Source organism: Agelaius tricolor, unplaced genomic scaffold (genome assembly GCF_023055355.1).
Source record: "Agelaius tricolor isolate 1412-34295 unplaced genomic scaffold, bAgeTri1.0.p SCAF_33, whole genome shotgun sequence".
NCBI classification, from domain to species: Eukaryota; Metazoa; Chordata; class Aves; order Passeriformes; family Icteridae; genus Agelaius; species Agelaius tricolor.
This window is the reverse complement of record NW_027269293.1, coordinates 2,519,799-2,547,657: the sequence shown is the minus strand read 5'-3', so window position 1 is coordinate 2,547,657 and position 27,859 is coordinate 2,519,799. Positions and strand designations below refer to the sequence as shown.

At 47.4% G+C, this 27,859-nt stretch overlaps 1 protein-coding gene across 2 annotated transcripts; it reads left to right on the top strand.

Annotated features, from left to right (window-relative positions):
• Window positions 1-225: 225 nt before the first annotated feature.
• On the top strand, window positions 226-27,723 carry PTBP1 (polypyrimidine tract binding protein 1). 2 transcript variants are annotated; one of them, XM_071452258.1, is made up of 15 exons: window positions 234-358; window positions 4,022-4,052; window positions 13,738-13,816; window positions 14,344-14,516; window positions 15,443-15,589; window positions 16,498-16,668; window positions 17,397-17,507; window positions 17,794-17,968; window positions 19,170-19,244; window positions 20,478-20,623; window positions 23,150-23,183; window positions 23,699-23,791; window positions 24,097-24,313; window positions 24,524-24,601; window positions 24,918-27,723. In XM_071452258.1, the coding sequence occupies exons 1-15, from the start codon at window positions 351-353 to the stop codon at window positions 25,048-25,050; spliced, it is 1,671 nt and encodes a 556-aa protein (XP_071308359.1). In that variant the 5' UTR covers window positions 234-350; the 3' UTR covers window positions 25,051-27,723. The 2 variants fall into 2 exon arrangements, with proteins under 2 accessions (XP_071308360.1, XP_071308359.1); XM_071452259.1 differs by lacking the exon at window positions 4,022-4,052 and having other exon boundaries at window positions 226-358.
• The last annotated feature ends 136 nt before the right edge of the window (window positions 27,724-27,859 follow it).

Sequence of the window (27,859 nt, the reverse complement as noted above, 5' to 3'; positions counted from 1 at the left end):
CAAGATGGCGGCTCCGGGCGTCATCCCGGCCTCCTTCCCGCTCTGAACATGGCTCCTCCCCGCCGTCTCCCTCCGCCTACCGAATGGCGCCGCGCACCGGCGAATCGCCCCGCCCCTTGCGCCGAGCGCAGCCAATCGGCTTCGCGCGGGGAGCCAGGGCGCCAACCCCTGGAGGCGGGAGGTCCCGCCCCCCCGTCAGGGTGACAGCTCCGCCGGCCAATGGAGCGCCGGCGCGGGCGAGGCGGGCCGGGCGGCGCCGCCATTTTGTGAGTCTATAACACGGAGCGGTCTCGCTCGTCCCGCTATTGCGGCGCCTCCACTCCGCTCCCGACGGGTCGTCTCCGTGTGCAATGGACGGGTGAGTCCCGCCCGGCGCCGCGCCGGGGCCGCGAGCGGTGCTGCCGGGCCCCTCCCGTGCTGCGGGAGCGCCCGGGTCGAGCACCCGTGCCGGGAGCTGTGGGGCGATACCTGTGGGGGGCCTACGGGCGCGGCCGGGGCGGGCGCGGGGGGGGGTCTCGTATGGCGGCCGCCCCCCCTTGCCCGGACCCCTCCCCACGGGCAGCGGCGGGGGAAGCGGGGGCGGGCCCGGTGCGCCGCCTCGTGCGAGCCAGCCCCGCGTGCTCTCCCACCGCCCCGCGGGTCCCGGCCGCGGAGAGCTCGGGGGTCCCGCCCGGAGGGGCTCCGGGAGTCCCGGCCGAGCGAAGCTCGGTGGAGCCGCCGGTTTGGACGGCTCAGTGGGACCGGTTGGGGCCAGGCGGGGGGCGGCGGTGCGGGAGCGCCGCGGGGGCGGGTGGGGGGCCCGGGCGCGGCCCCGCGGGGGCGGAGCGGGCGGGGCGGGCGCACCTGGCGGGGCGGCGGGCGGTGATTCACGGCCGCGCTCCCTCCCATTGTCTGGCGCTTCCGCGGGCGGGGGCGGGGGGGCTCTCGCTGCGTTCCTTTTGTGACCGGTTCTCGCTCGCCCAGGTTTCACCGGGGGGGGAGGAGGAGGAGGAGCAGGGCGGGCAGGGCTCCCTCGCCTCCTCACCTGAGCGCCGCAGGTACAGCCGCGGGCCCGGCCCCGCTCCCGTTGTCCCGCGCAACTCTGGGAGAGAAAACTTCCCTCCGCACGCTGGGACTCGGGGAGTTTCCAGAGCTCAACTTTTATCTTGGGCAGCGTCGATTCCTCTTTAACCACCGCCCGGCGGGGCCTCTCTGCGGCAGAGTTCGCTCTAAAGCGGCTGTTTTATCAGGGGATCTCTCTCGAAAACGAGCTCTCCGCGCTTCTTTTCTCCTGTCTGGCGTGGGGATTTTTTTTAGTGATGTGGTTTTTTGTTTCTTCTAGCGAGCAGTAGTTAAAATATTTCTAAAGGCCTCCGAGTAAGCAGTTTGTTTTCCCCGAGCCGTAAGTACGGGAAGCCCAAATTAGTGCCTTCTCGCTTTCTGCCTCAGAACACTGGTCTGGGCGTAGTCACATGTCTGGGCTTTTTTACACGCTGAAAAGGTGGCGTCTCAGTGTTGTTTTCATCTTAAAACCCATAAAAAGTACTGTATCTTACAATTTTTGCAGTCCAGGATCGCTCTGCTGCTTTTAACCAGTTGCTCATCGTGTTGAATGATACTATTAAGAAAAAAAAACCCAACAAACCAAACAGATTCTCAGCACATGAGATCACACATTCTAGTGGTAAAAATCGGTTTGTTATCAGCTGTAGTTTCAGGGAAGGCGGATGTTTTGTGCATGTTAAAGTAGTTGCTATTTGAATGCAGAAGTTGTAGTGTAACACATGAGACTCAGTTACCCCTCATCTTTTGGAAATCCTGGTGCAGGATCCGTTTGCCCCTGTAAAAGTGTCTCCTGCTGAAACTTCAAAAGCTGCTTCAGAAAACAGTTTTAGGTTCTTGCCGAGCTGGCAGCAAGTGGCCTCTGGCTCAAGGCTGCTCCCATCTCCTCCCAAAAACGATCCCGAGCTGTGCCCAAATGATCCCCTTTGAATAAGTTGCTTTGTTAAAACATGCGAGGGGTCCTTACGGCAATCCTGCTTTGGAAAATGACCTGGAGGTTTTACTGGTGCTGCTTATTTTTTTCCTCTTATTGCATAGGAATTATCCCATTTTTCCACGGGAAAAATAATTTTTCTGAAGGGCTTTATTGCCTCTTCTTCTGGAACTGGGAAGAGTTTCGATCCCCTCCTGAAGGATGATGTGCAGGACAGGAGAAGGAAGCATGGGGTAATTTACTGAGTGGGTGTGTGAACTGGAAATACATTGCACGTTTCTCAAATAAAAATTCTAAAATACTGTTGAAGTTTGTTTCCTGTGAAATGTGTTATCAAGTGGGTTACAGCAATATCCCAGGAATCGATAGTTCTTTGGCAAATAAAACTTCTTTTCCTGTTGCATACTTCTAAATGCCATCCCCTACTAAGGCACTTTATGTAAAACATTTCCTGTGTGAGAGGCCCACAGGAGGAACAGGAAGTGGGAGAAACTGCTCTGGGGTAAGTTCTGGAGTTTGGGAAACGTGGGGCATTCCCTGTTCTTACCGTGCTTTGTTGGCAGTAGTTTATTTCTCAAGGTTCTGGAAATGCCTGGCTTAGTGTTTATGTGCCAGCCGTGGAATGTGTGCTGTGTTGAGGGACGCTGGTTCCTTGAAGTGCTCCATGCAGATGGGTTTCATTAGAGCTGACCCTCGAGTGCAGCCAGCCCATCCCAGGAAAATCAGGAGCCATCGCGTGGCTCCAGCTGCAGAGCTGGGTTATGATGACACGGCACCTTGGGGGAAGAGGAAGTGTGAGGAGCTGAGCTGGCTCCTGCTGGTTCGTCTGTAGAGCTGGGGACACTCAAACGGCCTAACAGGACTTTGGTGCAGGAGGAAAGGCAACAAAACCAAGTAAATGCAAGTTTTCTCGCATTAAATCACCGTTTTAGAGTTGTTCTTGAGTGCTTCAGGTTTCTTATTGTTTGTTCAAGAAGGATTGCCCTGCCTGCTGTGTGTCACCCTGCTCTCTGGAGCTGCTGCAGGTCAGTCAGCTGGCCACTGCTGCATCCTGTGCTCTGGAATTGCAGGCAGCTCTTTGAGGGGTGGGACCAGGCAGGGCTGTGTCAAATGGTTCCTTTCTGCTCTGCATTTTGTGTTGCTGCTTTACAGGGGGTTGGAATTGATTACAACAAATGCAATCACCGGTGCTGGGGTATAACTAAACTCTTAGGCTGTCTGGAGCACTCCCATGGAACAGTAACGTGGAGGTGCTCTGAGGCTCTGGAGCATCAGCCAGGCCCAACGTGCCAGGCTGTAGGCAGGCCATTCTGACTGCATTGCTGTGAGGAGGTGTGTGCTGTGCTACAGAGTGTTCAGTGCTGGTGAGATCTGGTGTGGTGCTCTTTTTCATTTTAGTTAATCACAAAGTCTTCATTTTAGGAGGCTTAAGTGTCTAAGGCAGAGTTTAAGAACTGTTTTTTTGGTAGAATTGATAGAGGAATCCTGTGTAGGGTGTACCCCAGGCTGGGATTGTCTTGACCTCTGGGCACTCTGTTGGTCTGGCCCTGCTCTGGCATGAGGGCTGCTGTGAGGCCTGGCTCCTTCTCTGCTGGGACACAGCTGGGCTCTGTCCCTGGGACCACCAGAGCTCTGCTGTTGGTCTCTCAGCCGAGCTAGAGCCTGCCTGGGGCTCTGTGGGTGTTGGGGACAGGAACCTCAGAAGGGGATGTTGGTGACAGAGCTGACTCGTGATGCTTTTCCTCTCGGTGTGGTCAGAGCTGAGGTCACATTGCTGGGCTGGGGGGGTTCACCCCCACCCCCTGCCCTTGCAGGAGGAGCAGGTGCTGCCATAGGGAGTGGGAGAGTGCAGTTTTCTGCCACTGCTGGGTCTTGGGTCTCCACCATCACCATCTAATAATTTTTCCTTGTATAAACTGTCCTTGGCTCACCTGCAAAGACAACTGTGCACTTTGACTTGCTTTTTTCTTACTACTGTAAACTATGCTGGATTTTTGTGGCAAACCTATCTAACTTTTTTAATCCTTTTCTTTCTTTTTTCTACAGCATTGTCCAAGATATAACAGTTGGTACAAAGGTAGGCACTTCTCACTTTTTCTCTCTTTTTACACTGCTCAGCATCTGACCTAGTTTTAGCCTCACCAAATGTAGATCTTCAGCTGTAAAGGGTTATTTCTGGTACCACATAAATCAGTTTTAACCAGAAGGTAATTCAGTTTCATGTGCATTTAAAACTTATGCTATGGCTCAGCATTTAGCTCTTGTCATTTAGGCACGGATGATCAACTTTACTGCATTTAGAAACAGCCCTTTCCCTTGCTAAAATGTCAAGCTATGCTTGTTACTTGTGTGCTAGACAATACTTCTCCATGAAGAAACTGGTCCTTTTCCTTTGGAGAGCTCCATTTCCTTTGTTTGTGTGAATTCCTGCTCAGTTTTATGTCAAAAATCCTTCTGCCACAAAAGGGAGGGTTTAGCAGCTGATTTTTATCTCTTGTGGGTACAGCAAACATGACCTTTGCCCTTGTAGTCTCAGGTTTGGAGAGGGCAGCCTTAGCCCTAAACTCAAAGTGCTGACAGGAGGCTCCTTATCAGCCATGGGGGGCAGCAGGCATCACCTTCATGGGATCAGCACTGGTGCTGTGAAACACCAAGCTGGGAATGTGCAAGGCCAGAGTGGGCTGAAGGGTTAGGGTTTGGTTTGGTTTGGCTTGGCCAGTGTTGTAACTCTGGGGTCAGGACTGCAGTGAACTCAGCCCTGTGTGTGTGTGTTGGGTATTGGCAGTGCAGCTGAGTGGCACAGGGGGAGGCAGGGACCAAGAACTGCCAGGGAGTGGCCACTCAGAAGGGCCAGGGGAGTGGTGGCACTGATGTGGAGCAGAGCTGGTGCTCTGGGAGCCCCAGCAGCCCTGCAGAATGGGGTAGGAGCATCACACACCAAGTGCTGTTGGCCAGCAGAGCTTTGTGTTGGAAGGACAGAATGGGCTGTGTTAAGCACAGACAGCCTGGCAGTGCTTTAGGGGTCTGAAGGGGCTCTAACAGCTGTGGGGGAAAGGTTGCTCCTACTTTTCCTCCTGCAGGAATCTCAAATTTGAATTAATGATAGTGTTTGGTTCGAGTAAAAATGCTGACTGATGCAAGGAGTTCAGTTTGCCATTGGATGTGAGGAGGAGAGGCTTGAGCCTGGACAATAAGGTTGGTTAATAGTTCATAGCCATTATGAAAGGTGGACCAAGGCATCCCTAGAGCAGTTTGATACCTCTGCTGGGAAACTGGTTAATGTTGGTTAAGGTCCCCTGGTTTTTAACAATGTGTAATTTGTAACTTTTGAAAGTGGTTTTACATAACTAAACTTAACCAGGAAGCTTCTGAAACTGTAGTTGGTAGATCTCAGTGAAGCTTGGAATTTTGGGGTGTGGGATTGCCTGCCTCATTGCACCCATCTGGGGGGATTCCAGACCCTGGTTGCAGTCAGGTGAGGTCTGGAGCAATCCCCTCTGAGTGCCTTCACCTCTGGCATGGGACAGCATTGTACCCACAGCTGTGCTGGTCAGACAGCAGGTAGGGAGGGGTGGGACTAAACTGTGCATGGAACAGGAGGTTTCTTGTCAAGTCTGATGAGGCAGATTTAAAGAAAGTTTAATGTAAATTTAAAGAGTGGCAGAAGCAAGCAGGAAAGCTGATTCATCTTGGTAAAGGTAAGCTTTCAACTGATTTTTGCTGTAGCCACGTTATCAGATTGTGTTTAATTCATTGAATATGCAGGTGTAGCTCTTGTAATAGGATTCCCTTCGTTAGTGCTTGGTGTCTGTTGGTAAATTGGAGTATGTGCATTTCTGAGAGCAAAGTGAAGCTTCTCCTGTGCTCCCATGCTCTGCCTGGGTCAGCCACAGCTTCCCCTGCTCTGGGACCCAGCACAGGCTGAGGTGTCCATTCTGTCACCTGTGCTCACAAGAGCTTCCTGGCTGAAGCACCACATCACCCATGGAGATCTGAGCTGGAAAATGGTTTTTAATCTGAGCTGTAAATTTACTCATTCCTGATGTGTGTACACAGAAGGTAGGAATTTTTTTGGCTGTTGGAAAATGACAGTCCCCAAAATCTGTCAGCTCTTGCCATGCTCAGTGACCTTGTCCATGATCTGATACTGTGACTGGAATGTCCCAAAGCTGGCTCAGACAAGTAGGAAAAGTGCCTGTGACTCAAGCCACTGCTGAGCAACGTGTCACAGCAAACTCCCAGTGGCCTCTGGTGTCTTGCTCTGAGTGCTGAGCTTAACTTGGAAGTTCAAGACTTTATGAAAGTCAGGTTTTTTTTCAGTTTGCTCAACATTATTGCTTTAAAAGGCAAGCTGCTAGCATGTTTTATTTTCTCACATCCTTAATTTATGTTTTAAGAGTATTTACACCCGCTTACTAATTTTTCCAAGGTCTTAATTAAATTTAGTTTCTTTAACTTAAGAAGCCCCCAGGTGTTCCAGTGGCTTGCTCTTCTGAGTACTCTACTGCCCAATGGTCTTGTTTTAATCAGGTGTAATTGTAGTAGCCATTCCAGGCTCCTCAGTTTAAAGTGTGTGCATTTGTTTAGGAAGCTCATTGCCATTCTGGTGTGGGGATTCCTGATGCACAGCCTTCTGGAATGTCCTGCAGATCAGAAACACATGATCTAAGATTTACTTCCCATAATTTCACTGCTGTCTGAGAAGGAAGTAAGTGTGGCCCTAAGATGGAGGCATGGAGTTTGAGCTCTGAGGTGCTCTTTGACCCTGCAGTTGCCTCTTGCAAGTCTGATCAAGGTCTCTACTCTGTGGTGTCTCCTTGCCCTTTGTTTAATTCCCCTGCATATCACTGTTCCCTCACACTCTGAGAGGATGAGCTGTGACACGTCGCTGTTCTTTAAGTGAAATTGCATTTTGGTGTTTGGAAAAGTCTCAGAATAGTTTAGGTGCTGAATAATCCCATCGTTTCTTGGCTAAGTCAAGCTCTGCTTGAAAGATTTCCCTTCCAGAAACCAAAAGTGCAGTTGTGTGGCGTTTGAGAAGTTAATTTTTAAAACAGGCTTTGCTGGAGTGTGATACAGGCTGACTGCATAGAAGTGATTTGTGGTGAAGCCAGGATCTTTGCCATGGGAACAGTAATTATGGCTTCAGGCAGTGGGCCAAGAATGTTGTGAGGAAATTCCAGTCCCCTCCTATGGTTTTAGTTAGAGGCTGCAACAAGCTGGCTCTTGTGGCCTCCCCACCAGGCGTGAGCACACATGGGAACCACATGTTGGTGGCAGGGGACAGGGTTGGCAGTGGCTGCTGGGTGGCATCAGGTCACCTGGGTGTGCCACACAGCTCCATCTCACCTGGGAGTGCTGCTTGCTGCTTTGTGCACCTGGCTCTTCAAGTCATAGGTCTGTTAATAAAATGCTTTTAGAAAATACTGGATTTAAACCTCAGGCCTGCTTTGACTTCAGTCTGTGGTGATTTAAAAAAAGAGAGAATATTTAATACATGTGAACTCACTCAACTGCACATTTTTAAGTTGTAGGGATGGACTCTGGTCTCTGACCTCTGTTTCAGGTACTGTCAGAGTGAAAACACAGGTATGCTGGTGCTGCATTTCTTGTCCTCTCACACCAGCAAGAAGAGGAAGCATTACTTATTTACACATTCCCCATGGCTCTGGTACAACAATTTCAAACTTCCTGTGAGAACACATTGAATTCTGTGCCCAGCTGGGCGAGTGTTTGAGCCCTCCCATTTGTGGTGCTGCCCCTGCACTGCCACAGTTCAGGTGCAGTTGTGCTGCTTGGAGAGTTCCTGCTAAACCCAGGTGTTCCCCTGACACATGGGGCAGAAATGTCCTTCCATGAGTTCTGTGTTCCTGGAGTGACTCATCCAGCACTATTTCTCCCTGATAGGATTTCTGTTGAGCTTTGCCAAGGCCTCTCTGCTCCGTGGCAATGACTTGAAAACTCAAGGTTGAGTAGTTAAATTTCAGCTTGGGAGCGGTGTGGATCATAAAGCCTGGGCGTGTGCTGCCCTACCGAGCCAGCATGACTGCATTGCTGCAGCACTTGGAGTTGAGGAATTTTGGGCTATTTAAACTGGCCACACCTTTTATTTGCTCAAAGGGCAGGTTTGTTTCACAGGGTGTCTCCATAGTAGCAAAGACTGAGAAGGAAAGTTAGGAGGGGCTGAGGGATGAGTGGGTTGAGGATCCGGCTTTGCTGTGAGGCTCTAATAGAGCTCGTTGCCAAAGCACACGGGGTGAGCAGGTGCAGCACTGGAGTGTCTGGTGGCTTTTAGGAACTCCAGGGCCTGTCTGCAGCCTCTAAAACAGTGCTGGCAGAACTGTGTGAGGAAACTGCCACGCTCTGACTGTCTCACCCAGCTTCAAAGGGGCTGGGAGTGTGTGTGTGCCAGTGGGGATCCCAGTGGGGAGCCTACCATTGGCTGCTTTGTGGGGATATCAGCCTCATCTTGTCCAGCAAGAGGGAGGCTGTAGCAGTTTCAAAAGCCTGAAGCAGCAGGTGACTGGTGTTTGGCTGAGCAGAGTGTGGGTTGAAAATGTGTCCCCTGTGCCACAGATCCACTGTCCATGGAATATGCTGACTGCTGGGCTGCACTTAATTTGATTAATGGTATATGTGTTCTTGTCTTTGAATTGGTACAGCAGCCATGAGCAATTTAGTGAACTAAATTGATCCCAACTGCTTTGGTTCTGATCAGATGATAAATGGTGGTGTCCAGTGTGTGAGTGACACCAAAGTGGGAGCAGCGTCACACTGTGGAATCTTCAAGTTGTTTTGTGTTGGCCTTAACTTCCCAGCTTCCTGGAGACTGTTGGGGATGCAGGTGTGTGTGTGTGTTCTTCAGAAGTGTTTCACAAAAAAAGTTGACTCATGGTTTGTTTGTGACCCAAATTGGAATGTTTTTCACACTATAAATGACTAAAGAGTGCTGGAGGCAGGAGAGGGGAATAGAGGGGAAACATAAGTGAGCTGTGCTGGCCATGAGTCTTTGGTGGAAGGCAAGGAAAACTGGCATCCTTCCTAGTAGTTTAAATTTAGTTCCATTCTTGAATCTCGAATCTCTCAGCAAAAAATGTTGGAATGTAACATGAGTGTGATGGTGATGATGTCATCAGACTGGATTTCTCTTAATAGTTTCTTCACAGAGATTTGAGCTGTGAACTGAAGGATCAGAGCATTCCTTCGTCCCTCTGGGACTGACCTTGCACAGCCCCTGATGAGCCACTTGCTCCTCCTGTGCTCAGAGGCATTTTCTTGCCTCTTTGATCAGAGCTGAGGGTTTTTGTGAGCTCAGTGGTCTGACTCCTTTTTTTTTTTTTTTTAAATATTACAGTGGTTTTTTATTGGCTCTACAATATTTTTCCAAATTTAGAGAAAGTAAAGAACAACGATGCCCATGTGCTCTGGCTTCTTACAGGACAGATTTCTTCTGATTTCTTTTCAGAAGGAGTTTCCACGTGCTGCTGTTCCCTGCTTTGCTTTCTGTAAGTGCCTGTTGGCTGATGGCCTGCTTGCCTCCAAAATCCACCTTTTCCCTCTCAAAGTGCTGCTATCCCAAGTCTGTCTGAGCACTGTAAGGTGCTCCACACCCAGAGACAGTCCTGCTGAGTTTCCTCATTTAGGCATGGACAAAAACAGCTTTTTGTAGATCTTGAGCTTGACCAGCCTGTGGCTTCTGGCCTTTTTGGTCATTGTCCCCTTCCTTCCCACATAGCCCTTTTGCCTTTGCTTTAATTTTGCTTTCTGCCTGAAAGTTGATTAGGATCACGTGTTTGACTTGAAATAAATATTTTTATGGTGGTTTAGTTTGTGTTTGTTTCTAGCCTTTTGCACAGGCAGGATGCAGTTGACTTACTGTAATCCATTTAAAATAAGTGCTGGATCTTAAGTAGATAAAGGATTATATAGGGCAGCTGGGAATTTCTGTAGCACTTCTAGGTGTGCTGATAAAAGCTGAGACAATCTCTGGCTTCATTCCAAAGTGGTGTAAGCCAGGTAAAATCCTACTGGCACTGAGGCAATATGTAGTGTATGTGAGTGAGCTGTTGCTTTTTAAGTAAGAGCCTGGGCAGACTAAAAATTCTTAGGCTTTACTTTTTAAAACTTTAAAGCAAGGCTTAGAGTTTGGGGTGTGGTCAAACTGGGGGAGATCTGAAACGTTCAGCTGTACCTTGCAGCAGCCTGCCTCTCCCTGAAAATGAAAAGAGAATGAGGGAATTGTTGAGCAGGGCTGGCTGTGTGATTAAATTAATGTAGCTTGGGCAAGGGGCCTTCTGTAGCCAGGAGCATCAGGCCAGAGGAGGCTGCTGGCATGGAAACCCCTCCCAGTGGGGTTTCCCTGTGCTGCTGGCTGGGGATTTGGGTGGTGCAAACAGCCCTACCCTGCTCTAGGTAGGAGCTGGCTGTGTAACTCCAGAAGTGATGGTTGTTTTCAGGCAACAGGAAGGGGAGATTTGTTAGTTCAAACGAGGAATTTGATGTGCTGTGAGTGCACTGTGGCTTCTGTTAATCTCGTCATAAAAATACCAGCTGTGGAAGAATGGCTGAGCAGAAATGTCAGTGTAATTAATGCCTCTGGGAGCAGGGATGGGAGCTGGGCTTGGAGATTTGTGTCTTGAAGTGCAGCTGGGCCTCCCTGAACGGCTCAGAGAGAGTGCAGCAGGGAGAGAAGCAGTGCTGTGGGTGGATACAGGTGAGCACCAAGCACCCTCACAGCCCTTGGCTGGGTTTCTTCCTTTTTAAGCCTAAATTAAATTATATGAGACTTTAGAATCAGTAACTTCTCTCCTGTCTTTCCCAGTATAATTCAAAATACCCAGTGGGTGAGAAACTCTTCTAAACCTGTTCAACCAACCAGGCTTGCTTTGGTTCCTCTGCCTCTGCTGAGTTGAGTACTTGGTATGAAACATTTGAATTTATATCATGGTTTTAAAGAAACTCTTTAGTGTTTCTAACATGTACTGACAGAAAAGAGTCTAGAAAGAAACTGGTGATCCCTGCAGTGTAAAGGCAGGGAGGCTTTTGAGTGCTCATTACTGTGGGCATGGTCATGGACAACTGGATTTCAGTTTGCCTCGAGTTTGGTTGTTCCAAAAAAGCAACTATTTCCTGTGGTTATCTGATACCAGCTCCAACAGCAACAGAGGAAGAACACCCAGCAATGAAAAGTCATGGTTCATGCAGCCTCCTTGTGCTGGGGAGGGCATGGGCATGGCAGCACAGGGTGACCACTGAGGCTCCTTGGGGCACTGGGTCTGCCCCTCTCACACTTCAGCAGCCACTCCTGCACTGGGAGGTGTGGGGAGTAACTTTGGTTATAGGGTGTGCCCCTCTCACACTTCAGAGCCACTCCTGAAGATGTGGGGAGTAACTTTGGTTATAGGGTCTGCTCCTCTCACACTTCAGAGCCACTCCTGAAGATGTGGGGAGTAACTTTGGTTATAGGGTCTGCCCCTCTCACACTTCAGAGCCACTCCTGAAGATGTGGGGAGTAACTTTGGTTATAGGGTCTGCCCCTCTCACACTTCAGCAGCCACTCCTGAAGATGTGGGGAGTAACTTCAGTGTGACTGCACAGTGCTACATGTACTGTGTGTAAACTTCCCTGTATAGAAAAAAGACTTGGGAATAACTGCCTTTTTCCAACCATGGCAGTCTTCCCTCCTTGTTTGCATGTACTTCCAGCTGGGAAGCTTACAAATTGACTGCTGCTGCTTTTGATGTTGAACAATCATCCCCCCTCTGCCTCCCGGCTCTGGTCGCAGTGGGCAGCACAGGCTGTCTCCAAGATAAGAGGGGAGTGGATTGGAAATTGCTCTCCTTAAAGAGACATGAACGTGTGGAGCCTGGCTGCAGTGATATCCTTGCCATCCCTGCCTGTGAGGAAGTTCTCAAATACTCAAGAAAATGTGTATTTTAAACAAGCCATTAGGAAAGCTAAATTCTTTCCATAATGGTATAAATGCTTGTTTTTTTCAGTTTATAGTTTCCTAGTGTTGCCTCCATGAGAGCCAAATCTGTGGCTCATTCTCCCAGTGTTTCCATGATGGATTGCAGGAGCTGCTCACTATGTTTGCACAGACACACCAATGAGTTCTGGAAGTGCAGAATGTTACAAGTTAATACATAAAAAGATGTTTTAAAACATTCAAGTCCCGTTAAGGCCTGATGCAAAGGCTTTCATGAAACCAGAAACATCTGATTATGTGGGTAGGGCTGTGTTTTGGTGAGTGGCCCTTGTCAGTAGCTGCCAGGTGTATCCCATACCTGGAGTGGCAGCAGCAGTGCAGGCACAAGAGTTCTAACAGCAAACCAGAGGATTTTTTTCTAGCCTTGGAATTATGCCTTAATTTGAGTCATCAAAGGATGGGATCACAGTCTAATAGCCTCCCAGCCCAGCTTGCCTCTTGCTGCACTCAGGAATCGAAGTGCTAATTAGAACAGCTGTTAAAAGGCCCATTCCTAATGACTGCACCATGTGAGGAGGAGGAGGAGGAGGCCCAGGCCAGAGCCTTGGTGGGAGCTGGTCAGCACTTGCAGGTGACCAGCAGCAGCTCATGAACAGTGGCTTGGAACCTGGCCTAATTCTCATCTTTGGGACATCAAAGTCCTTGAAGCCTCTTTGAAGAGCTGGCAGTGAGTAGTCAAACGAGAAATTCAAGATTTGAGGGGGAAAGAAAAAAAACCCAAACCGTGTTGTGTGTGTGTGTGTAGCTGGGTGTTCTGGGGCTCTCAGTGACCTACTTTCCCAGCCTGTCTGCTGGAGGAGTGCACAGAGCTTTTGTTGTTGCACGGCTCCTGTTTCTGCAGGTGCCACCAGATACAGGGTGTGTGGAAGATAAGGGTTTCTGGTGCCATGGTGTGGAGCAGGCTACGTTTCCATTGAGGTGGGTGGGAGCTGCCAAGGCAGGGATGAGTTCTGAGCTTTTTTCTGTAGATAAAAACTTTGTGGTGTGGCGCCTTTTGTGGAAGAGAAATGTAAAATTATGAAAAAGTGCTCTTGTGTTTTAGATCTGTGGTATCATGTTTGCTCACAGTTTACAATGGAATTTGAAGTCTTCTGTGTAATTTACTTGAAATTAAGCCATGCTGATTGTAAGGTGTGTATGCAAGTAGAGATTGTGCTAAGAAGTCATTCATAGGCATGTTTGCTTTTGTCTTAGTAATGGTTTTTTGTATCTACTACTTGGGTTGGACCAGTCCTGGTCAGTTGAGGTGATTTAGGTGACTTTACAGGGAATGCTGTATCAGAAAATACCTTCTGCCAGGTCAGGGTGCTCCAAGCCCTGTCCAGCCTGGGCACAAACACTTCCAGGAATGAGGCACAAAATGCACAGCTTTGATTCATAACTGCCAAGTCCTTCCCAAATAGTTTTGGCAGCTTCAGAGTGAAAATCCTGTGGGATGGGAGTAGTCAGAAAACCTGTTTTGCCACGTATGACAGGAGAAGGTGCCTGGTGCACTGTGCTGTGTGTGGTGGCTTCACACAACTCAGCAACACTCCAGCCCTGAGATCCCTAATGCTGAGCTGAAAAGAGATATTGGATAGTGCTGCTCCATTACCAAACTGGATCTGAGTGATATTTAATTCATGGAGGTGAGCTTCACTGCCCACTGTCAGTATGTTTTCACTTACACTTGTGTTCAACTCCTCTGCAGCTTTCTCAGTTGTTCTGCTTTAGGAGTGCCTGGATAGAATTGAGTAAAATGCTCTCCATTTACCTGGCATCTGTTCTCTTCCAGCGGGCAGCTGAGGAGCTTTTCTCTCCTTGTGTTACTACTAACGGACCCTTTATCATGAGCAGCAACTCTCCTTCTGCAGGTAATATTGCATGGAAACAAGCACAGCAATTTCTGAGTACTGCAAGGAGGCCTGAATTTTCCTTCTTTGTCATAATTTTAAAATTTCTTCATTTTTAGTACTTACTAGGCCTTTTGTGAGACGGTGCTTAATAATAATAATAATAATAATAATAATAATAATAATAATAAATGTTTGCCAGCAACACTAGGCCAGGTGGAAAGGAATAAAGCAGCAATCTGGGGTTAGTGGCTCAGACTTGCACTAAAAATATGAGTGGGTAGGTGTGAGCTTTACACAAGCTAGGAAATGGCCACTGGAGGATTGATTCCATTGCAGTGGCATTTGGCTGTGTCACTCCCATCATGCAGTTTGGGGGAAAAAAAGAGTAAAACCATGTGTCTTCAGACTCAAGTTAACTTAGACCATGGAATTTCTCTGTAATAGTGCAGTAGCTGGCTGGGGAGCAGAGCTGTGGGTCTGCAGTGGGAAATGCATGCTGCTTCTTCCAGATCCTTTTCATCAGCAGTAACTCTTGCTTCTCACAGCTAATGGAAACGACAGCAAAAAGTTCAAAGGTGATAACAGAAGTGCCGGGATCCCATCCCGAGTAATCCACGTCCGCAAGCTCCCCAGTGACGTCACGGAGGCAGAGGTCATTTCTTTGGGCTTACCCTTTGGCAAGGTCACCAATCTTCTGATGCTGAAAGGAAAAAACCAGGTATTGTCTCCCTAACTGGAAGCATGGATTGTGTCAAAGGCTTGATAAGTTTGTCATCAGGAAACCGCCTCCAAGTTGTTTGAACAGCTGCCGTGTGTTACGAGTCAATAACTTCTGCATACTCTTATTTTACTTTTCTGTGATTATCCCATGAGCTGTAGAAAATACCACTTTCAGGCTGCAGAAGGAGCTCAGTCCATAATTGCAGGTTGTCACTTATAATTAGCGTTAGGCCTGGTTTGGAAATTGCAGGCCTGGGATTATTTGAGCAGCAGTGCCATGAGTTGGCCTTTTTCACTCAGGCTTGCTTGACAGCTGAGTTACCACTGTGTAACGTGGCATATTGAGGACACCTTTACAGATGTAGTAAATGAGCTGGGTATGGCTGAAATACTCTTGGGTAATGGGGGTGGTGTGCAGTAATTTGGTAACTAAAATTGTCTTGCAAATTAAGGAGTAAAAAAGCAAGCCAACTTTAATAATTGCTTAATATATTGTCTTTAATCTTAATTATGAAAAGGTGCCTCTGATACATTGCATGGTGTGATTATATGCAAGTGACTTGCTACAATCCCTTAGGTTTCTCTTCTGAAGGAGAGAAGCCCCTAAGGGTGTGGAGCAGTGTGGGGGCTTCCTGCCCTGGAGAGAAGTGAAGAGTCTAGTTTGTTGCTCTGTTTTGTATTCTTGGAGATACTTACATCTAAGTACACACAGCATGGAGATCTTAGAGTGAGACTGAAGCTTTGCATTAAATCAGGCTGGAGAGAGAAGATCTTTATTTGCTCTACTTACAGTTGGATGTTAAACAGTTTTGTGTGCAAAATCAGACGTGGAAATGGAATTGTGAAAACCCAACCCAGTTGGAGGGTCAGGGTGACCTGGTGCTGTCCTGGTGTGACATGTCCCTGTTGGATTTCACTTCCCAGGCTTTCATAGAGATGAACACAGAGGAGACAGCCAACACCATGGTGAACTACTACACCACAGTCACTCCGGTGCTCCGGAGCCAGCCCATCTACATCCAGTTCTCCAACCACAAGGAGCTGAAGACAGACAACTCTCCAAACCAAGCAGTCAGTTTGTTCTCTGCATTGTCATCCCAGGGAGGGGGGGACACACAGCCAGATCTCTGCTGCTGGCTTGAGATCCATGGACTTCAGTAACATCTGCTTTAGGATGTTTGTTTCTAATGCTTAAAAAGTTTCTATCAAGTGCAGCCACGATGGGACAGAACTCATCTGTGGTAGAGCACAGCCTGGTGCTGGTGGGTGCAGCTCTGAGGTGGCAACACCTGAACCCAGCAGGTCTCAAGGTTCTGAGCCCTCAAGGGTCTCTGCACCACCCACTCTGCAGAGGGGAAAAAGTTCCTAGTTTCAGTTCAGCCCCTTTTGGCAACTTTTTAGGACAGGAACACAGCAAAGAAGTTCAAGTGTTGTGTCTCCTTGCCAGTACATCCTCTTTGTCTGCTCTCCCTTTTTGAGCTGATTCCAATCAGGATCAGAGCACCCAGTGCTGTGCAGATGAAATGCTGCTCTTGGGTGCCTCTCACAGCTAGAACACAAGTGTTCTGTGTGTTAGGTGGCTCTGCAGAACCCCAGGCACTTCTCACTTCTGAATCCCTGTGGCAAATGGGCATCAACCTTTTAGTCTCATCACCTTGTCTAGGATTCTGGAGATGGATTCAGAAAAGCCCTGGTTTTCCCTTTTTCTAAAAAAATAGGTTAATATTGCTGCATCAGCTTATGCAGAGTTTTGCCATAGCATAGCATGGTTGATTTAGTTGGCATTTTTGCCTTGCCCTTACTGGTTGGGGTGGTCTTTACTGCCTCTGTCTCAAACATCCCCCAGCCTTTGAAGCAGCACAGTTCTGCTCCCTGCTGAATCCAGCAGGCTGTTTGCAGAGAGGGAACTCAAGGAGAGCTGACAGTGTGTTTTCTGGAAGCAGAAGTGTGGGTCTAACAGCTTTTTTTTGCTCCTGCAGCGTGCCCAAGCAGCTCTGCAAGCCGTGACCCAGGTGCAGGCTGGGGCTGTGGCGCTGGCCGCCACGGCTGCGGCCGTCGATGCAGGCATGGCAATCACTGGCCAGAGCCCTGTCCTGAGGATCATTGTGGAGAATCTCTTCTACCCTGTCACTCTAGATGTTCTGCACCAGGTAAAACATGGCACCACAACTGCTTGAAGGTTGTTCTGCAGGAAGGGGCAGCAGCATCCGGTGTGTTGGGTGTAGTTGCAATGGCTGTGGTTTGTGTTTGTACAATGCAAGTTCTGAACAGAACTGTCAGACTTTTCTGAAAACCATAGACCTGCAGGAGATGCCACTAGTTTTAGTTTTAGTCCCCCACTCTTGCATTATTTTTATTTCCAGAGATTTGAGTCCTAGTCCACTTTATTGGATCAATTACAGTTTTTCAGGTTATCTTTAGGTTTTAGCAAAAGTAGCTGATCTTCAGCCTTCTGCTGGGTCCAGGGAAACAAATACAGTGTCCAGGAGCCATGTAGGCAGCAGCCATTTTGGAAAGTTGCCTCTATCTGCTGTGATTGCTTAATGTTATCTTCATGTTTAAACTACAAACTTAACTGCATTTAAGAATTCCTGAAATTCCTGGAAGGGGTCGAGTTCCTGAAGGTGTTTGTGAATATTCCTGTTAATTAACCCAGAATAAACAAACTGTACTTAGGGAGCAGTTCAGCCACTCTGGTGTGTTCTAGGCTGATGCCATGATGCCAGTCAAGCAATGCTCACAGTGTGGTTTAAAACCTTCAGAGCTGCAGTTGAAAGCTGACAGGCTAAAAGACTTTGTTTCTGCTTGTAATAAGAGATCAATATGAAATTATCTTGCTGGAAGTGTGATAACAAGATACACAAATATTATCTTGCAGATCTTTTCCAAATTTGGTACAGTCTTGAAAATCATCACATTCACGAAGAACCACCAGTTTCAGGCCCTGTTGCAATATGCTGACCCCATGAGCGCTCAGCATGCCAAACTGGTGAGTGCTGGATTATTCTCACATGTTTGATCCAAGCTCAGGGTGGGCTTTGGGGTGGGCTGACACCAACATTACCCCAAGGACAGAGTGGGAGTGGGAGGGAATTGCTTCCATATGCGACTTGGAGGCTGCCAGAGGGGCTGAATGAAGCAGAGCTGTCTCCACATGAGATACCTGCTCTCAGGTGGAGCTGTGGGATGGCCTAGCACCCTCTCTCTCCAGAGAGCAATTGCTGTGAGCTTGGTCTGAGTGCTTTTGGGTGAGGACTGGTTTTGTTTCCTCTCAGTCTCTGGATGGACAGAACATCTACAACGCCTGCTGCACGCTGCGCATCGACTTCTCCAAGCTCACGAGCCTCAATGTAAAGTACAACAACGACAAGAGCAGGGACTACACCCGCCCAGACCTGCCCTCTGGGGACAGCCAGCCCACCCTGGACCAGACCATGGCAGCTGCTTTTGGTGAGTTCAGGAGTGGGAACAGCACAAAGCCAGCTGATCTGTGTGTGTGTCATGGGGAACCCCCCTGCCTGCACACCCCCTACTTCTTTTCATTCTCACTGTGCTCTGAAAAGTGCCTTGTCCTTGCAAACACCACCTGGGCTCAGCTCCTTCTCAGGGCATTTTTCCAAAGGTGCCTTATCTTGCACTGACTGTCTGCATGCATACCCTTTGCATATTTGCTATAGCAGATCTGAAAGCTACGTCAAGTTATAGTTATAATTTAGGCTAGATGCTGTTAAGTGTTATTTCTCTTTTAGAGTGTTACAGTTAAGCTCTAAATTTAGGTCTAAGTCATGTTAAAGTACTGTTTAATTGAAGTGTTGAGCTTTAGGCAGCATTCTTTTTCAGCATTGTTTACACTGTTTTTGCACACACACATACCTAGGTAGACTTCAATTCCTTTCTGTTTTCATTGCCTGGATTTTGTTTGGTTTTGTTGTTGCTTGCTTTCCTTTGTTGTGCCTTAGTTGTCCTTTGTAAGTAGAGTGAATCTTGCCAACAAATCTTGCCAATTGTTGTGCTTTGTAGTTTTATTAAATACAACTTTTGCTTATGCCCTTGTTGGTGATTTTTGGGCAAACTCAAGCACAGTTTGGGACAGTGTGTCAGGAGAAAGGGGAGGGGATGTCATCCTGGTGTATTTGGTCAGAAACTTTATCTGAATAGAGTGTAACTGAGGCAGAACATTTGGGGATCACTGAGGATCAGATTAGTGCCAAATCCCGTGGTCGGTGCCTCTGGTGCCACCTGGTGTTTGGCCAGGAATTGTTTTGGTGATCTCTGGGACTCCATTGTTACGTGAGAGGCGTTTAGGGTTTAGCTTTCAACTAAATGCTTCTGTTGAAAGACAGATTAAGGCATTTTGGCTAAGTTTAGGGAGGTTTAAGTTAGATATTAGGAAAAAGTTCTTCACCCACAGGATGGCTGAGCACTGAACAGGCTTCCCAGGGCAGTGGTCACAACACCAAGCCTGAGAGAATTGGAGAAGCTTTTGGACAACACTGTGAGCCACATGGTTGGATTTGTCATGTGTAGGGCCAGGAGCTGGACTTGATAATCCTTGTTGATCTCTTCCAACTCAGAATATTACATTGTTCTGTGAAGTTTAGAGTTTTCCTGCTGTTGGGCATTTTTTTTATAATGTGTCTGTCTTTCCCAGGTGCCCCAGGAATAATCTCTCCTCCATATGCTGGAGCTGGCTTTCCTCCTACTTTTGCCATTCCTCAGGCTACAGGTACTGTATTTCGTAAGTAAATTTGTGTAGGTTTTGTGTAGCTGAAGCATCTTCATGTTTTAAATCAAAGTAGTGATGGTTTTTTTTTTTGGGTTAGCCATGTAAATTGTAAATGCTGGCATTTAGACATGGAAGGACTGGTGGTCCAGTACATCACCTCAGCTAGGAATGCTGTGTGCAGCTGCAGCACCTCTGGGCAATGTCCTGGTGATGGGAAGAAGATGCATAAAGCAGGATGGGAGAAACAGTAAAGGCAAACTTTGAAATAATATGGGAAAGTGGTGAGGAGATAAAAGTTCTTGTGCTTTGAATTTCCTCTTGTCATTACAGAGGTTAGGACCTCTATTTGACAGCTGTAAATGTGGTCAGAGCAAGGAATCTGTCAATGTTTTCTCTAAATATTTTGAGAAGGCTGATATTTAAGGTGAGCTTTGAAGTTCACAGCTCATGCTGTAGATACCAGATCATTGCTGCTTCCAGAAGTAGCCAAGAGTCTGAAAACTGGAGGTGCTGACCATACTTGCAGGAGTGCCAGCCTAAACAATCCTTGCTGGGGTTTTCAGCATTCCAAGCCACGTTGGCTCTCTGGGAGCATGATGGAATTTCCTTGCTTATGACACACAAGCAGAGTGGGCTATTGAGGTGTTGCTGTTCTGGTAACATCCAGCCCTGCTGAGGAAACAAGAAGGGGCTGCTTTGGGGATTAATCCATGCAGTTGACTACCAGCAGTTGTTTCTTGAGCTCTAAAGCTCTGGCCCTTGAAGGGCTGCTACTGGGAGCTGTCTAGGAATGCCTGTGAGTCCAGCTGCAGTGTTTCCCAGTCAGGAGAGCTGGGTGATGGTGGCACAGGGTTACCTGGTGGTTGCATGTGTGATGAGAGCACATTGTGCATGCCCTGGTTGGACGGACCCTCCCCATGCCCCGTGTGTGACACCTGCCCTGCACAGCAGAGCTGAGGCTTTGTGCTCATCCGCTGCTTGTCAAACACGCTCCAGAGTGCTGAGGCACCTGCTCAGCACCAGGCACTGCAAGAGCAAATCCTCTTAGAAACCAAAACATTTCCTGCAGCACCAGAAGTGGAGGCTCCTGTTGCCCTTAGGATTACACGGGCACTTTTGGGAGAATGATGACTTGCATGGTTCACAGGGTGTGCTGTTCTCCCTTCTGGTGCAGCAAATACACTAGAGTACGTGCTGTTAATTCTTCACTGGTTCATATTCTTTAATTTCCAGGCCTGACAGTTCCAAGTGTTCCTGGAGCTCTTGCTCCTTTGGCTATTCCAGCAGCAGCTGCGGCGGCTGCAGCAGGACGGATTGCCATTCCCGGCCTGTCTGGGACAGGGCACTCCGTGCTGCTGGTTAGCAATCTGATCCCAGAGGTTAGTGCAGTCCTAACTTTACTTGTTTTTTTTTTTTTTCCTTCTTCCTGTTATCTCTGCTTTCACTTTCTGAACACGGATTGGGCTGAAATTCATTGAAAGTGAAATCCTGCTGTATGCAAAGGAAGCGGCACCTCTAGAGCAGCCGCTGCCGTGCTCTGACAGCCCCAGGTGCAGGGCAGAGCAGTACTCTAGTTGCTGAAGGGAAATGGGAAAGTCCATCTCAGATTGAAATTGCTCTTCCTTGGTTCAAAGCCAAGGATGCTGCCTGCCTGCTCTTGTCCCCCAGAGACTACAATGCCTGTCCCTTCCTCCCTCTTCTGTGTGGAGTCTCCCAACCATTCCCATGGAATAGTGTCATTTGGGTCACAGAGTAGCCATGTCCATTCCTTTTCCTTGGCATGTTGTAGTTTTTAATACATTAATTCAGAACTACAGAGAGGCTTCATGCTGACCTTTGCTCTTTCTGTGTAGTGTCTGGATCCCTGCTAGCTTGACCTTGTACCTGTGCAGTGTTTCCTCTGCCATGTGCTTGCACATTTCCCCCTTCCAGGATTCCTGGAAGTTTTTCCTTAGCTAAACCCCTTAACAGCTCACAGTTTACATTTTCAATTCTACTTAACTGAGTGAGTTGAAATATTTGGATTTCTCTAAAAATAATGCAAGTAATATTTGAACAAAAACCTTGTTTAATGAAAGACAGCACCATAAGGGAATTGGATACAGGGGGCTTGAATTTTCCTTCAGTCAGCCCCTGGATCTGGTTGGATTGAAAGTGTAGAACCTCTGGTGTTCAGCAGAGTGATGAGGCTCTGCTGAGGAGCTGTAACTGGTGGGACTGTGCACACACGTTAATAGCACTTTGCAAAGCTGTAAAACTTACCAGTGATGGCAGAGTCACCACAAAACCTCTTTGGATCAAAGGGGAAGCCTGGATGTGATGAATGATCAAAATGTTTAACTCTTAATGAGATAAACCAATCATGTTTCAGACTGCTCTTACCTGTCATTGCTGTTCCCTCCAGGGCATGAAATAACAGCAGGGGCTGTGGAACAGTTTTGGGATTTGCTGCTCGTGCTGCCTGGAAACTGCTCTGCCATTCCAGGGACTCTCATCTCTGCTTTGTTCTACCATAAGCCCTGATAATTGCAGGCATCATTATTCCTGAGCAGTGTGATGCTTCCAAGTGGGTGTTCCCAGGAAGCTGTTGGGTGCCTGGATGGTAGTGGCAGGACAAGGGGCTGTGCTGCACTTCTCAGATTTCTCACAGCTCTGTTTAGGCAGGAGCAAGCAGTTATTTCATGCCCTGTGGTTTTTTTGAGGAGCTCTTCACTCTCCATCCAGCTTGTCTTTGGGCTAGAGAGACTTTGGGACTTGGACTGAAGCTGTGAACTAACAGACATGAAACTTTTTCCACTGCCTGTATAATCAGTGTTGTAGAAACTTACCTGTGCCACAACCAGTTAGTAAAGAGACAGTATTGCCTGGAGTGACTGCTCTGCCATGGGGTTTTCCTGAGTGGGAATCATGGGAGCTGAAATGGCTCCATTTTTTTCTTCCACAAAAGTGGGAGCAGTCCACACATCTCAGCTTGTGGTGACCCAGTACTTGGGGTTTCTGCACAGTGAGGTCAGGCCACAGAGCAGGAACAGTCCTCTACAAACAAGGTACCACCTCCTTATCTGAGTGCTCCCAGCAGACCTTGGAATGGGATTTGTGGCAGTACAGCTGCTCATCCACATGATCTGTTTGTTTAAAGCAGTGCTTGGTATCCGAGGTGGATGTTCCTTGTTTCTTTCCAGCCAAGTACCATGGCATGGATTGCTTCCTGCAGTTCCTGACCCCAAGCAGCAAATGAAGCTGTTTGTGACTTGGTCCATGAAGTCAATAAATGTAAACAGAGGAAATATTTTTAGTAGAATTTTAGGGAATGCCATTGCAATTGAATTGGTTATTGCAGCCTGTGGAAGTCACTCTGGGGGGATACTGTCTCTTACTCCTTTGTATATCTGAAGTAAAAATGCCTTTTCTTTATCATTGTGTTCCACTAGGTAAAACCTATTAACTGTTTCTGTAAGCAAGTTATTGTATGTAGAATTCTATAAATCTGACTGATGGAACACTACATATTCCTTATGTATTTACTGACCTGTGTTTTTTGCTACTTTTTTCTTTTCTCCCCATCCCTGAATTTTTTTTCTTCCCCCGATCCGGAATTTCTTTGCCAACTGACTGCACGGTACTTCTGCTTCCTGTTGTTGCTTGAAACAAAACAAAAAAAAAAAAAAATAAAAACATTCCCCTTCCAAAAAAAAAAAAAATAAAACAAACCCTGCTCTTCGGAAACCAACCTGCCCTTCAATATTAACCATCTTGAAAACTTCATCATCCATCAACCAATTTCGCCATTTCCTGCGGGGACTCTGCCCTTCCTCGTTGTGGACGATTTGTGCAACCTCGCTCTCCCCTTCGATTCCTTACCTCTTCCCTGTCCCTCCGCTGCCTTGCTCTGCTGTTCTCTAAAGAGAGTTACACCCCAATGCCTCTTTATTCTTTTCGGTATGTTATTATTCACACTTTTTATTACCTTGTTTTTCATTTATTTGAGATTACTTTTTGATACTTCAGAAATGTACAGTTTGCAGTTTGCCTTTTTTTTTTCTTTTTTTTTTTTTTTTTTTGAATGCATAATTTTGATTTTACATTGTTTACTTAGTTTGCTGTTTAATTTAGTTTGCCTTTGGTTTTGGTTCAGTTCTGCATGGGTTATTGCTTTGCATGTCTTTGATAAGAGTTTTAAATTGTGAGAGCATGCGAAATTGTCCAGTCTTCTGGCAGTAAGATTTTGGCTTTTTGCTGAAACCCAATGTCTTTTCTTTAATGTATTGTTCCATTATTATTCTGCTATATAAGAATTCCCTTAATTAGAGCAGAATATGTAGCCATGGTTGGAATGAGATCAGTTCTGGTTGGGAATGGATGTTTTTGCTGTTGGATTGATTAGCTGATGTTAAGTTGAATTAGACTTTTTGTTTCCCTTCCTAAAACTGTTCTTGTTTCCTCCCTCTTTGAAGGAGTCTATGGTGATGTGCAGAGGGTGAAGATTTTATTTAATAAGAAAGATAATGCCCTGGTTCAGATGGCTGATGGGAATCAGGCCCAGCTTGGTAAGCTTGGCAGGCTCAGACTCTGGGCAGTTAGGGACAAAATGGGTAGTTAAAACTTTCCTTTTGGCACTTTCTTCTCTTCTAACAGAAGACCCAAATGTATCCAGGCCTTGTGGGCTGTGGCTGTGGGGCAGCTCTGGGGCTGGGGTGGCTCGTGGGTGTGAGAGGGAAACAGACCAAGAACACAGTGAAGCAGAGGGACCCTGCAGGGTGTGGTTGCTGTGAGGACAGTGAAATTCTGGCCTTGAATTCATGTCTGGACCAAACTGAAGTGCCCTGCAGTCAGGTGTGTCCTCCCCTTGCAGCCATGAGCCACTTGAATGGGCAGAAGCTCCACGGGAAGCCCATCCGTATCACGCTGTCCAAGCACCAGACGGTGCAGCTGCCCCGCGAGAACCAGGAGGACCACGGCCTCACCAAGGACTATGGCACTTCTCCTCTGCATCGCTTCAAGAAACCAGGCTCCAAAAACTTCCAAAACATCTTTCCTCCTTCTGCCACTCTTCATCTGTCCAATATTCCGTAAGTGTCAGCAGGGAGAGTTCCTGTGTGGCTGAGTATTGAAGTGTTTGCAGCTCTGTGTTGCTGTCAGGAGAGCTCACCCAGCTCCCTGCTCCATTGTCTTACCTTGCTAAGAGGCTCCTGCTGCTAGAAAACTCTCATGAAAATTAGTTTTTTCAGATTACCTTGGTCTGTCAATGTCTGTTTAACTGGGAAAATTTTTTGTTTCAGACCTTCAGTAACTGAAGAAGATCTTAAGTTGTTATTTTCAAGCAATGGTGGGATGGTCAAAGGATTCAAATTCTTCCAGTAAGTGTTTTGTATTATGTCCTCTCCTTACTCTGGGCTTTTCATATGGGAAGTACTTTATTCCAGTCAAAAGGCTCAAGGGTGAGCAGAATCCTTACTAACAGTGTTTGACTGTGGAATATAAAGAATTGCTGAGTAACCTTGGGCTGAGCACTGAGTGAGGGCTGCATGTACTTGCCACAGAGATACTCCTCTAAAGAGTGAGTGTGCTGCAGATCCCTGGGGGGTTCATTCTGTGCTGGATGAGAGAACTTGGATAAAGCTGGGGAAGCTCCTGCAATGGATCTAAACATGCTTGAAACTTGTGTCTTGTCAGGAAGGACCGTAAAATGGCTCTGATCCAGATGGGCTCTGTGGAAGAAGCCATTCAGTCCCTCATTGACCTCCACAATCATGACCTGGGGGAGAACCATCACCTGCGTGTGTCCTTCTCCAAGTCCACCATTTAGAGCTTGGGAAGGCCTGAGTAAAAATGGACTTGACTTAAAACCTCTGGGGTTCAGCCTTGACCTTAAAAGGCTGGACACCAGGGTTTCAACTTCCATCATTCCAGAAAAAAAAAAAAAAAAGCCACTTTAAAAATGCAGCTGAAGTGACCTTAAAAGACCAGAGATTTTATTTTTTTAAAGAGAAATCAGTTTACCGGTTTTTAAAAAAAAAAAAGAAAATTAATTCCTCTTGCTAACCTTGCGGTGATGGGTAACAATCTTGACTGTTCCAATAAAAATCACAAGTTCAAGTTTACACTATGGAACCTGCTCTGGGAAATTCCCCTCCCCTCCTGCTCCTCCTCCCCCAAAAAGCAGATCCCAACAAGTTTTATCAGGTTTCACATTGATGCCTTTTTTAATTTCCTTACCCATCCATGCCTTGAAAGACCTAAAACCACTGTGTGAATTCACTGTAGCGCCTTGGAGTCAGGATTGTGGTGACCAGGAGCTCCCAACCCGCCCAGCACAACACTCGGTTGCGTTGATCCCACCTTAACCTGTGCACCTGCTGTCCTGTGCCTTAAACCTTCTACTTCTTTGGGGAAAACATCCGAGCTGCAGGGAGGGGATGGGCAGAGCTGAGGGGGGGAGCGGCTCTGGCTGACGATCAGCAGGGGGAGCTGGCAAAGTGGATAAAGGAAATTTTGGGCTGTGACTCAGGGCAGCCGTTCCCCGCTGCCCCCTGTTGTGTGTGCGTGTCTCCATCTCCACGTGTGCCCTGTGCCACTTCCCAGTCTGCTCGTGGGTCATTGCCTCCTGCAAACTCAGGTGGGAGTTACCTGAGAGCCTTTGGCTGAGCAAAGATCTGGGTGGGGGAGCGTTCCCAAGGCCAAATCACATTCCAGTGTCAGGAGCGAGCCCGCAGGCTCTGCCCTCACAGAGGGACAAAAGAGCCGCCGTGGGACACTTGTGAAAGATGAATCAGAGTTTGTCAAAATTGTGTGTGTATATACCTAAATGCTTGGCTAGGATTTGGAGAATCCTTGGATACCCCACAATTAGAAAGGTGCCTGCAAGAGGTACCTTTGTGCCCCTAATTGGAGATTAACGAGGCTGCTGTAGCTCCGCCGTCGTTCTTAGAGCATGTCTTCAGCATTTGAGCTTTTGTTTGAATCCTTGTATTATACTTTGATGCCGTTGCTGTCCTCTGTGCCTAGCAATATTTCCAGTTGACCAAATATTCTAATCTCTTTATATGCAAAAGAAATAGTTTTAAGTACCTTTTATAGAATGATAAGATGGTATAAACGTAATCTAAATTTACTCCTTTGTGGTATTACCCGTGTATACTGTACTTTATTTTCTTTGTTTTGTAATTAAAGCTGTAGGGCAGGAGTAGTTTCCAGGCTGAGGTCGTGGCTGAGGATGAGCAGAGCCGAGGGTGTGAGAGAATGAGCACAAACAGCTCAGAAATAGAAGGAAAAGGACCCAGGCTAAAGATTTTTTTTTTTACCTTTTGAACCTATAAGCCCAGATGTTGTTCTAGGAAGGGAATTTATTAAAAGTAGAATGCAGCAGATCAGTTTTTCCCAACGATACAACAATTTTTATTTTTTTTTCTGGCTTACAACTCTTTCCCAGGCCATTCTGCCTTCTATTCCGTGTGATCCGATGTTGCCTTACATTTCCCTCTAACCTGCAACCTGTTCGGATGCAAAATAACAAGAATCTTGTACTTTTTTTCAGGGTTTTTCTGCAAATTGTGGACCAAAGTTTGTTTTTTAATTGTCTTAGTGTTGCAAGTTCTGATTTCCTTGCTTGGTGTGGGAGCTCTTGACTTGCCTAGCACTGAGTGTTTGGAAAAGTCTTAACTTTCTGTAGTTCCTCCCTGGACTCTCAAGGATATGAATTATGCTGGAGAAGCATGTGAGGTCCGAGTGAGGGCCCGCCTGGTGCTGTGGTGTGCTGGCTACCCCCAGAAAGGGCAAGACCCCTGCTGACAGCATCACCCCAGCTGCTCTTGGTACCTCTAAATCTGTGCTGGAGCCAGGGATCTCTCCCTGCAAAGCTTCCCAAGGAGCAGGAGGGCACAGCCAGGGGTTTGTGGCTGTTGGTTTGTCCCCTCCCTCGTGAAACACCTCCCACAAGGGCACCCAGCTCAGCAGCACTGGGGTGACAGCTCAGTGCCCCCATCACCCTCCCCAGCTCTGGGGAGGCTCCCGGGACCAGGCCCTGGCTGGGGACACTCTGGGTGTCCCATGGAAATCCCAGATGGGTTTGGGGTAACCAGGCCCCCCAGCACGGCGGGTGCTCCCTTTGGATCCTGTGTTTGCATGTAAAGAATGTGAGTAACTAAGGGTGTACATATTTATAATTTTTTTATACCTGTTGTAAGACATGAGGGGCAGCAAAACCCAGTTTTTTATGGTAACCAGATGTATTGTATATTTTGATAACAGCAATTCCAGGTTCAGTATTGTGGAAGGTGGGTGGGGAGGGGAAGTGTACACACCATCAGAATTCCATTGCCTCTTTCAAAGAATGTTTGTAATGCAAAATGAAATGAAATTAAAACTATTTTATAACAACCTTTGTACCTTTCTGTAGCTCCATTATTTCCTGTTGAGATTGTAGAAGCAGTTGGTGCCCAGTCTGTACTTGTGCTTTCAATAAATTCTTCTGTATCCTTCACTCCTGATCTTCCTCCTCTTTATTGTGACTGTTTTGCTTCTGATTTTTCCTTCTCATGTAATTCCAGCTGCCTCATTTTATTTTAACTTTGACTTTTCCCCCACTCTGGGCTGGCAGTGCTTGTCCCTGTCTCTGG

Excerpts from the sequence above, each read along its gene's own strand:
- PTBP1 (XM_071452258.1), top strand. Across the intron at positions 14,517-15,442 it reads TGCTGAAAGGAAAAAACCAG|GCTTTCATAGAGATGAACAC; the intron begins GTATTGTCTCCC and ends TTCACTTCCCAG. Across the intron at positions 23,184-23,698 it reads ATGCCTCTTTATTCTTTTCG|GAGTCTATGGTGATGTGCAG; the intron begins GTATGTTATTAT and ends CCCTCTTTGAAG.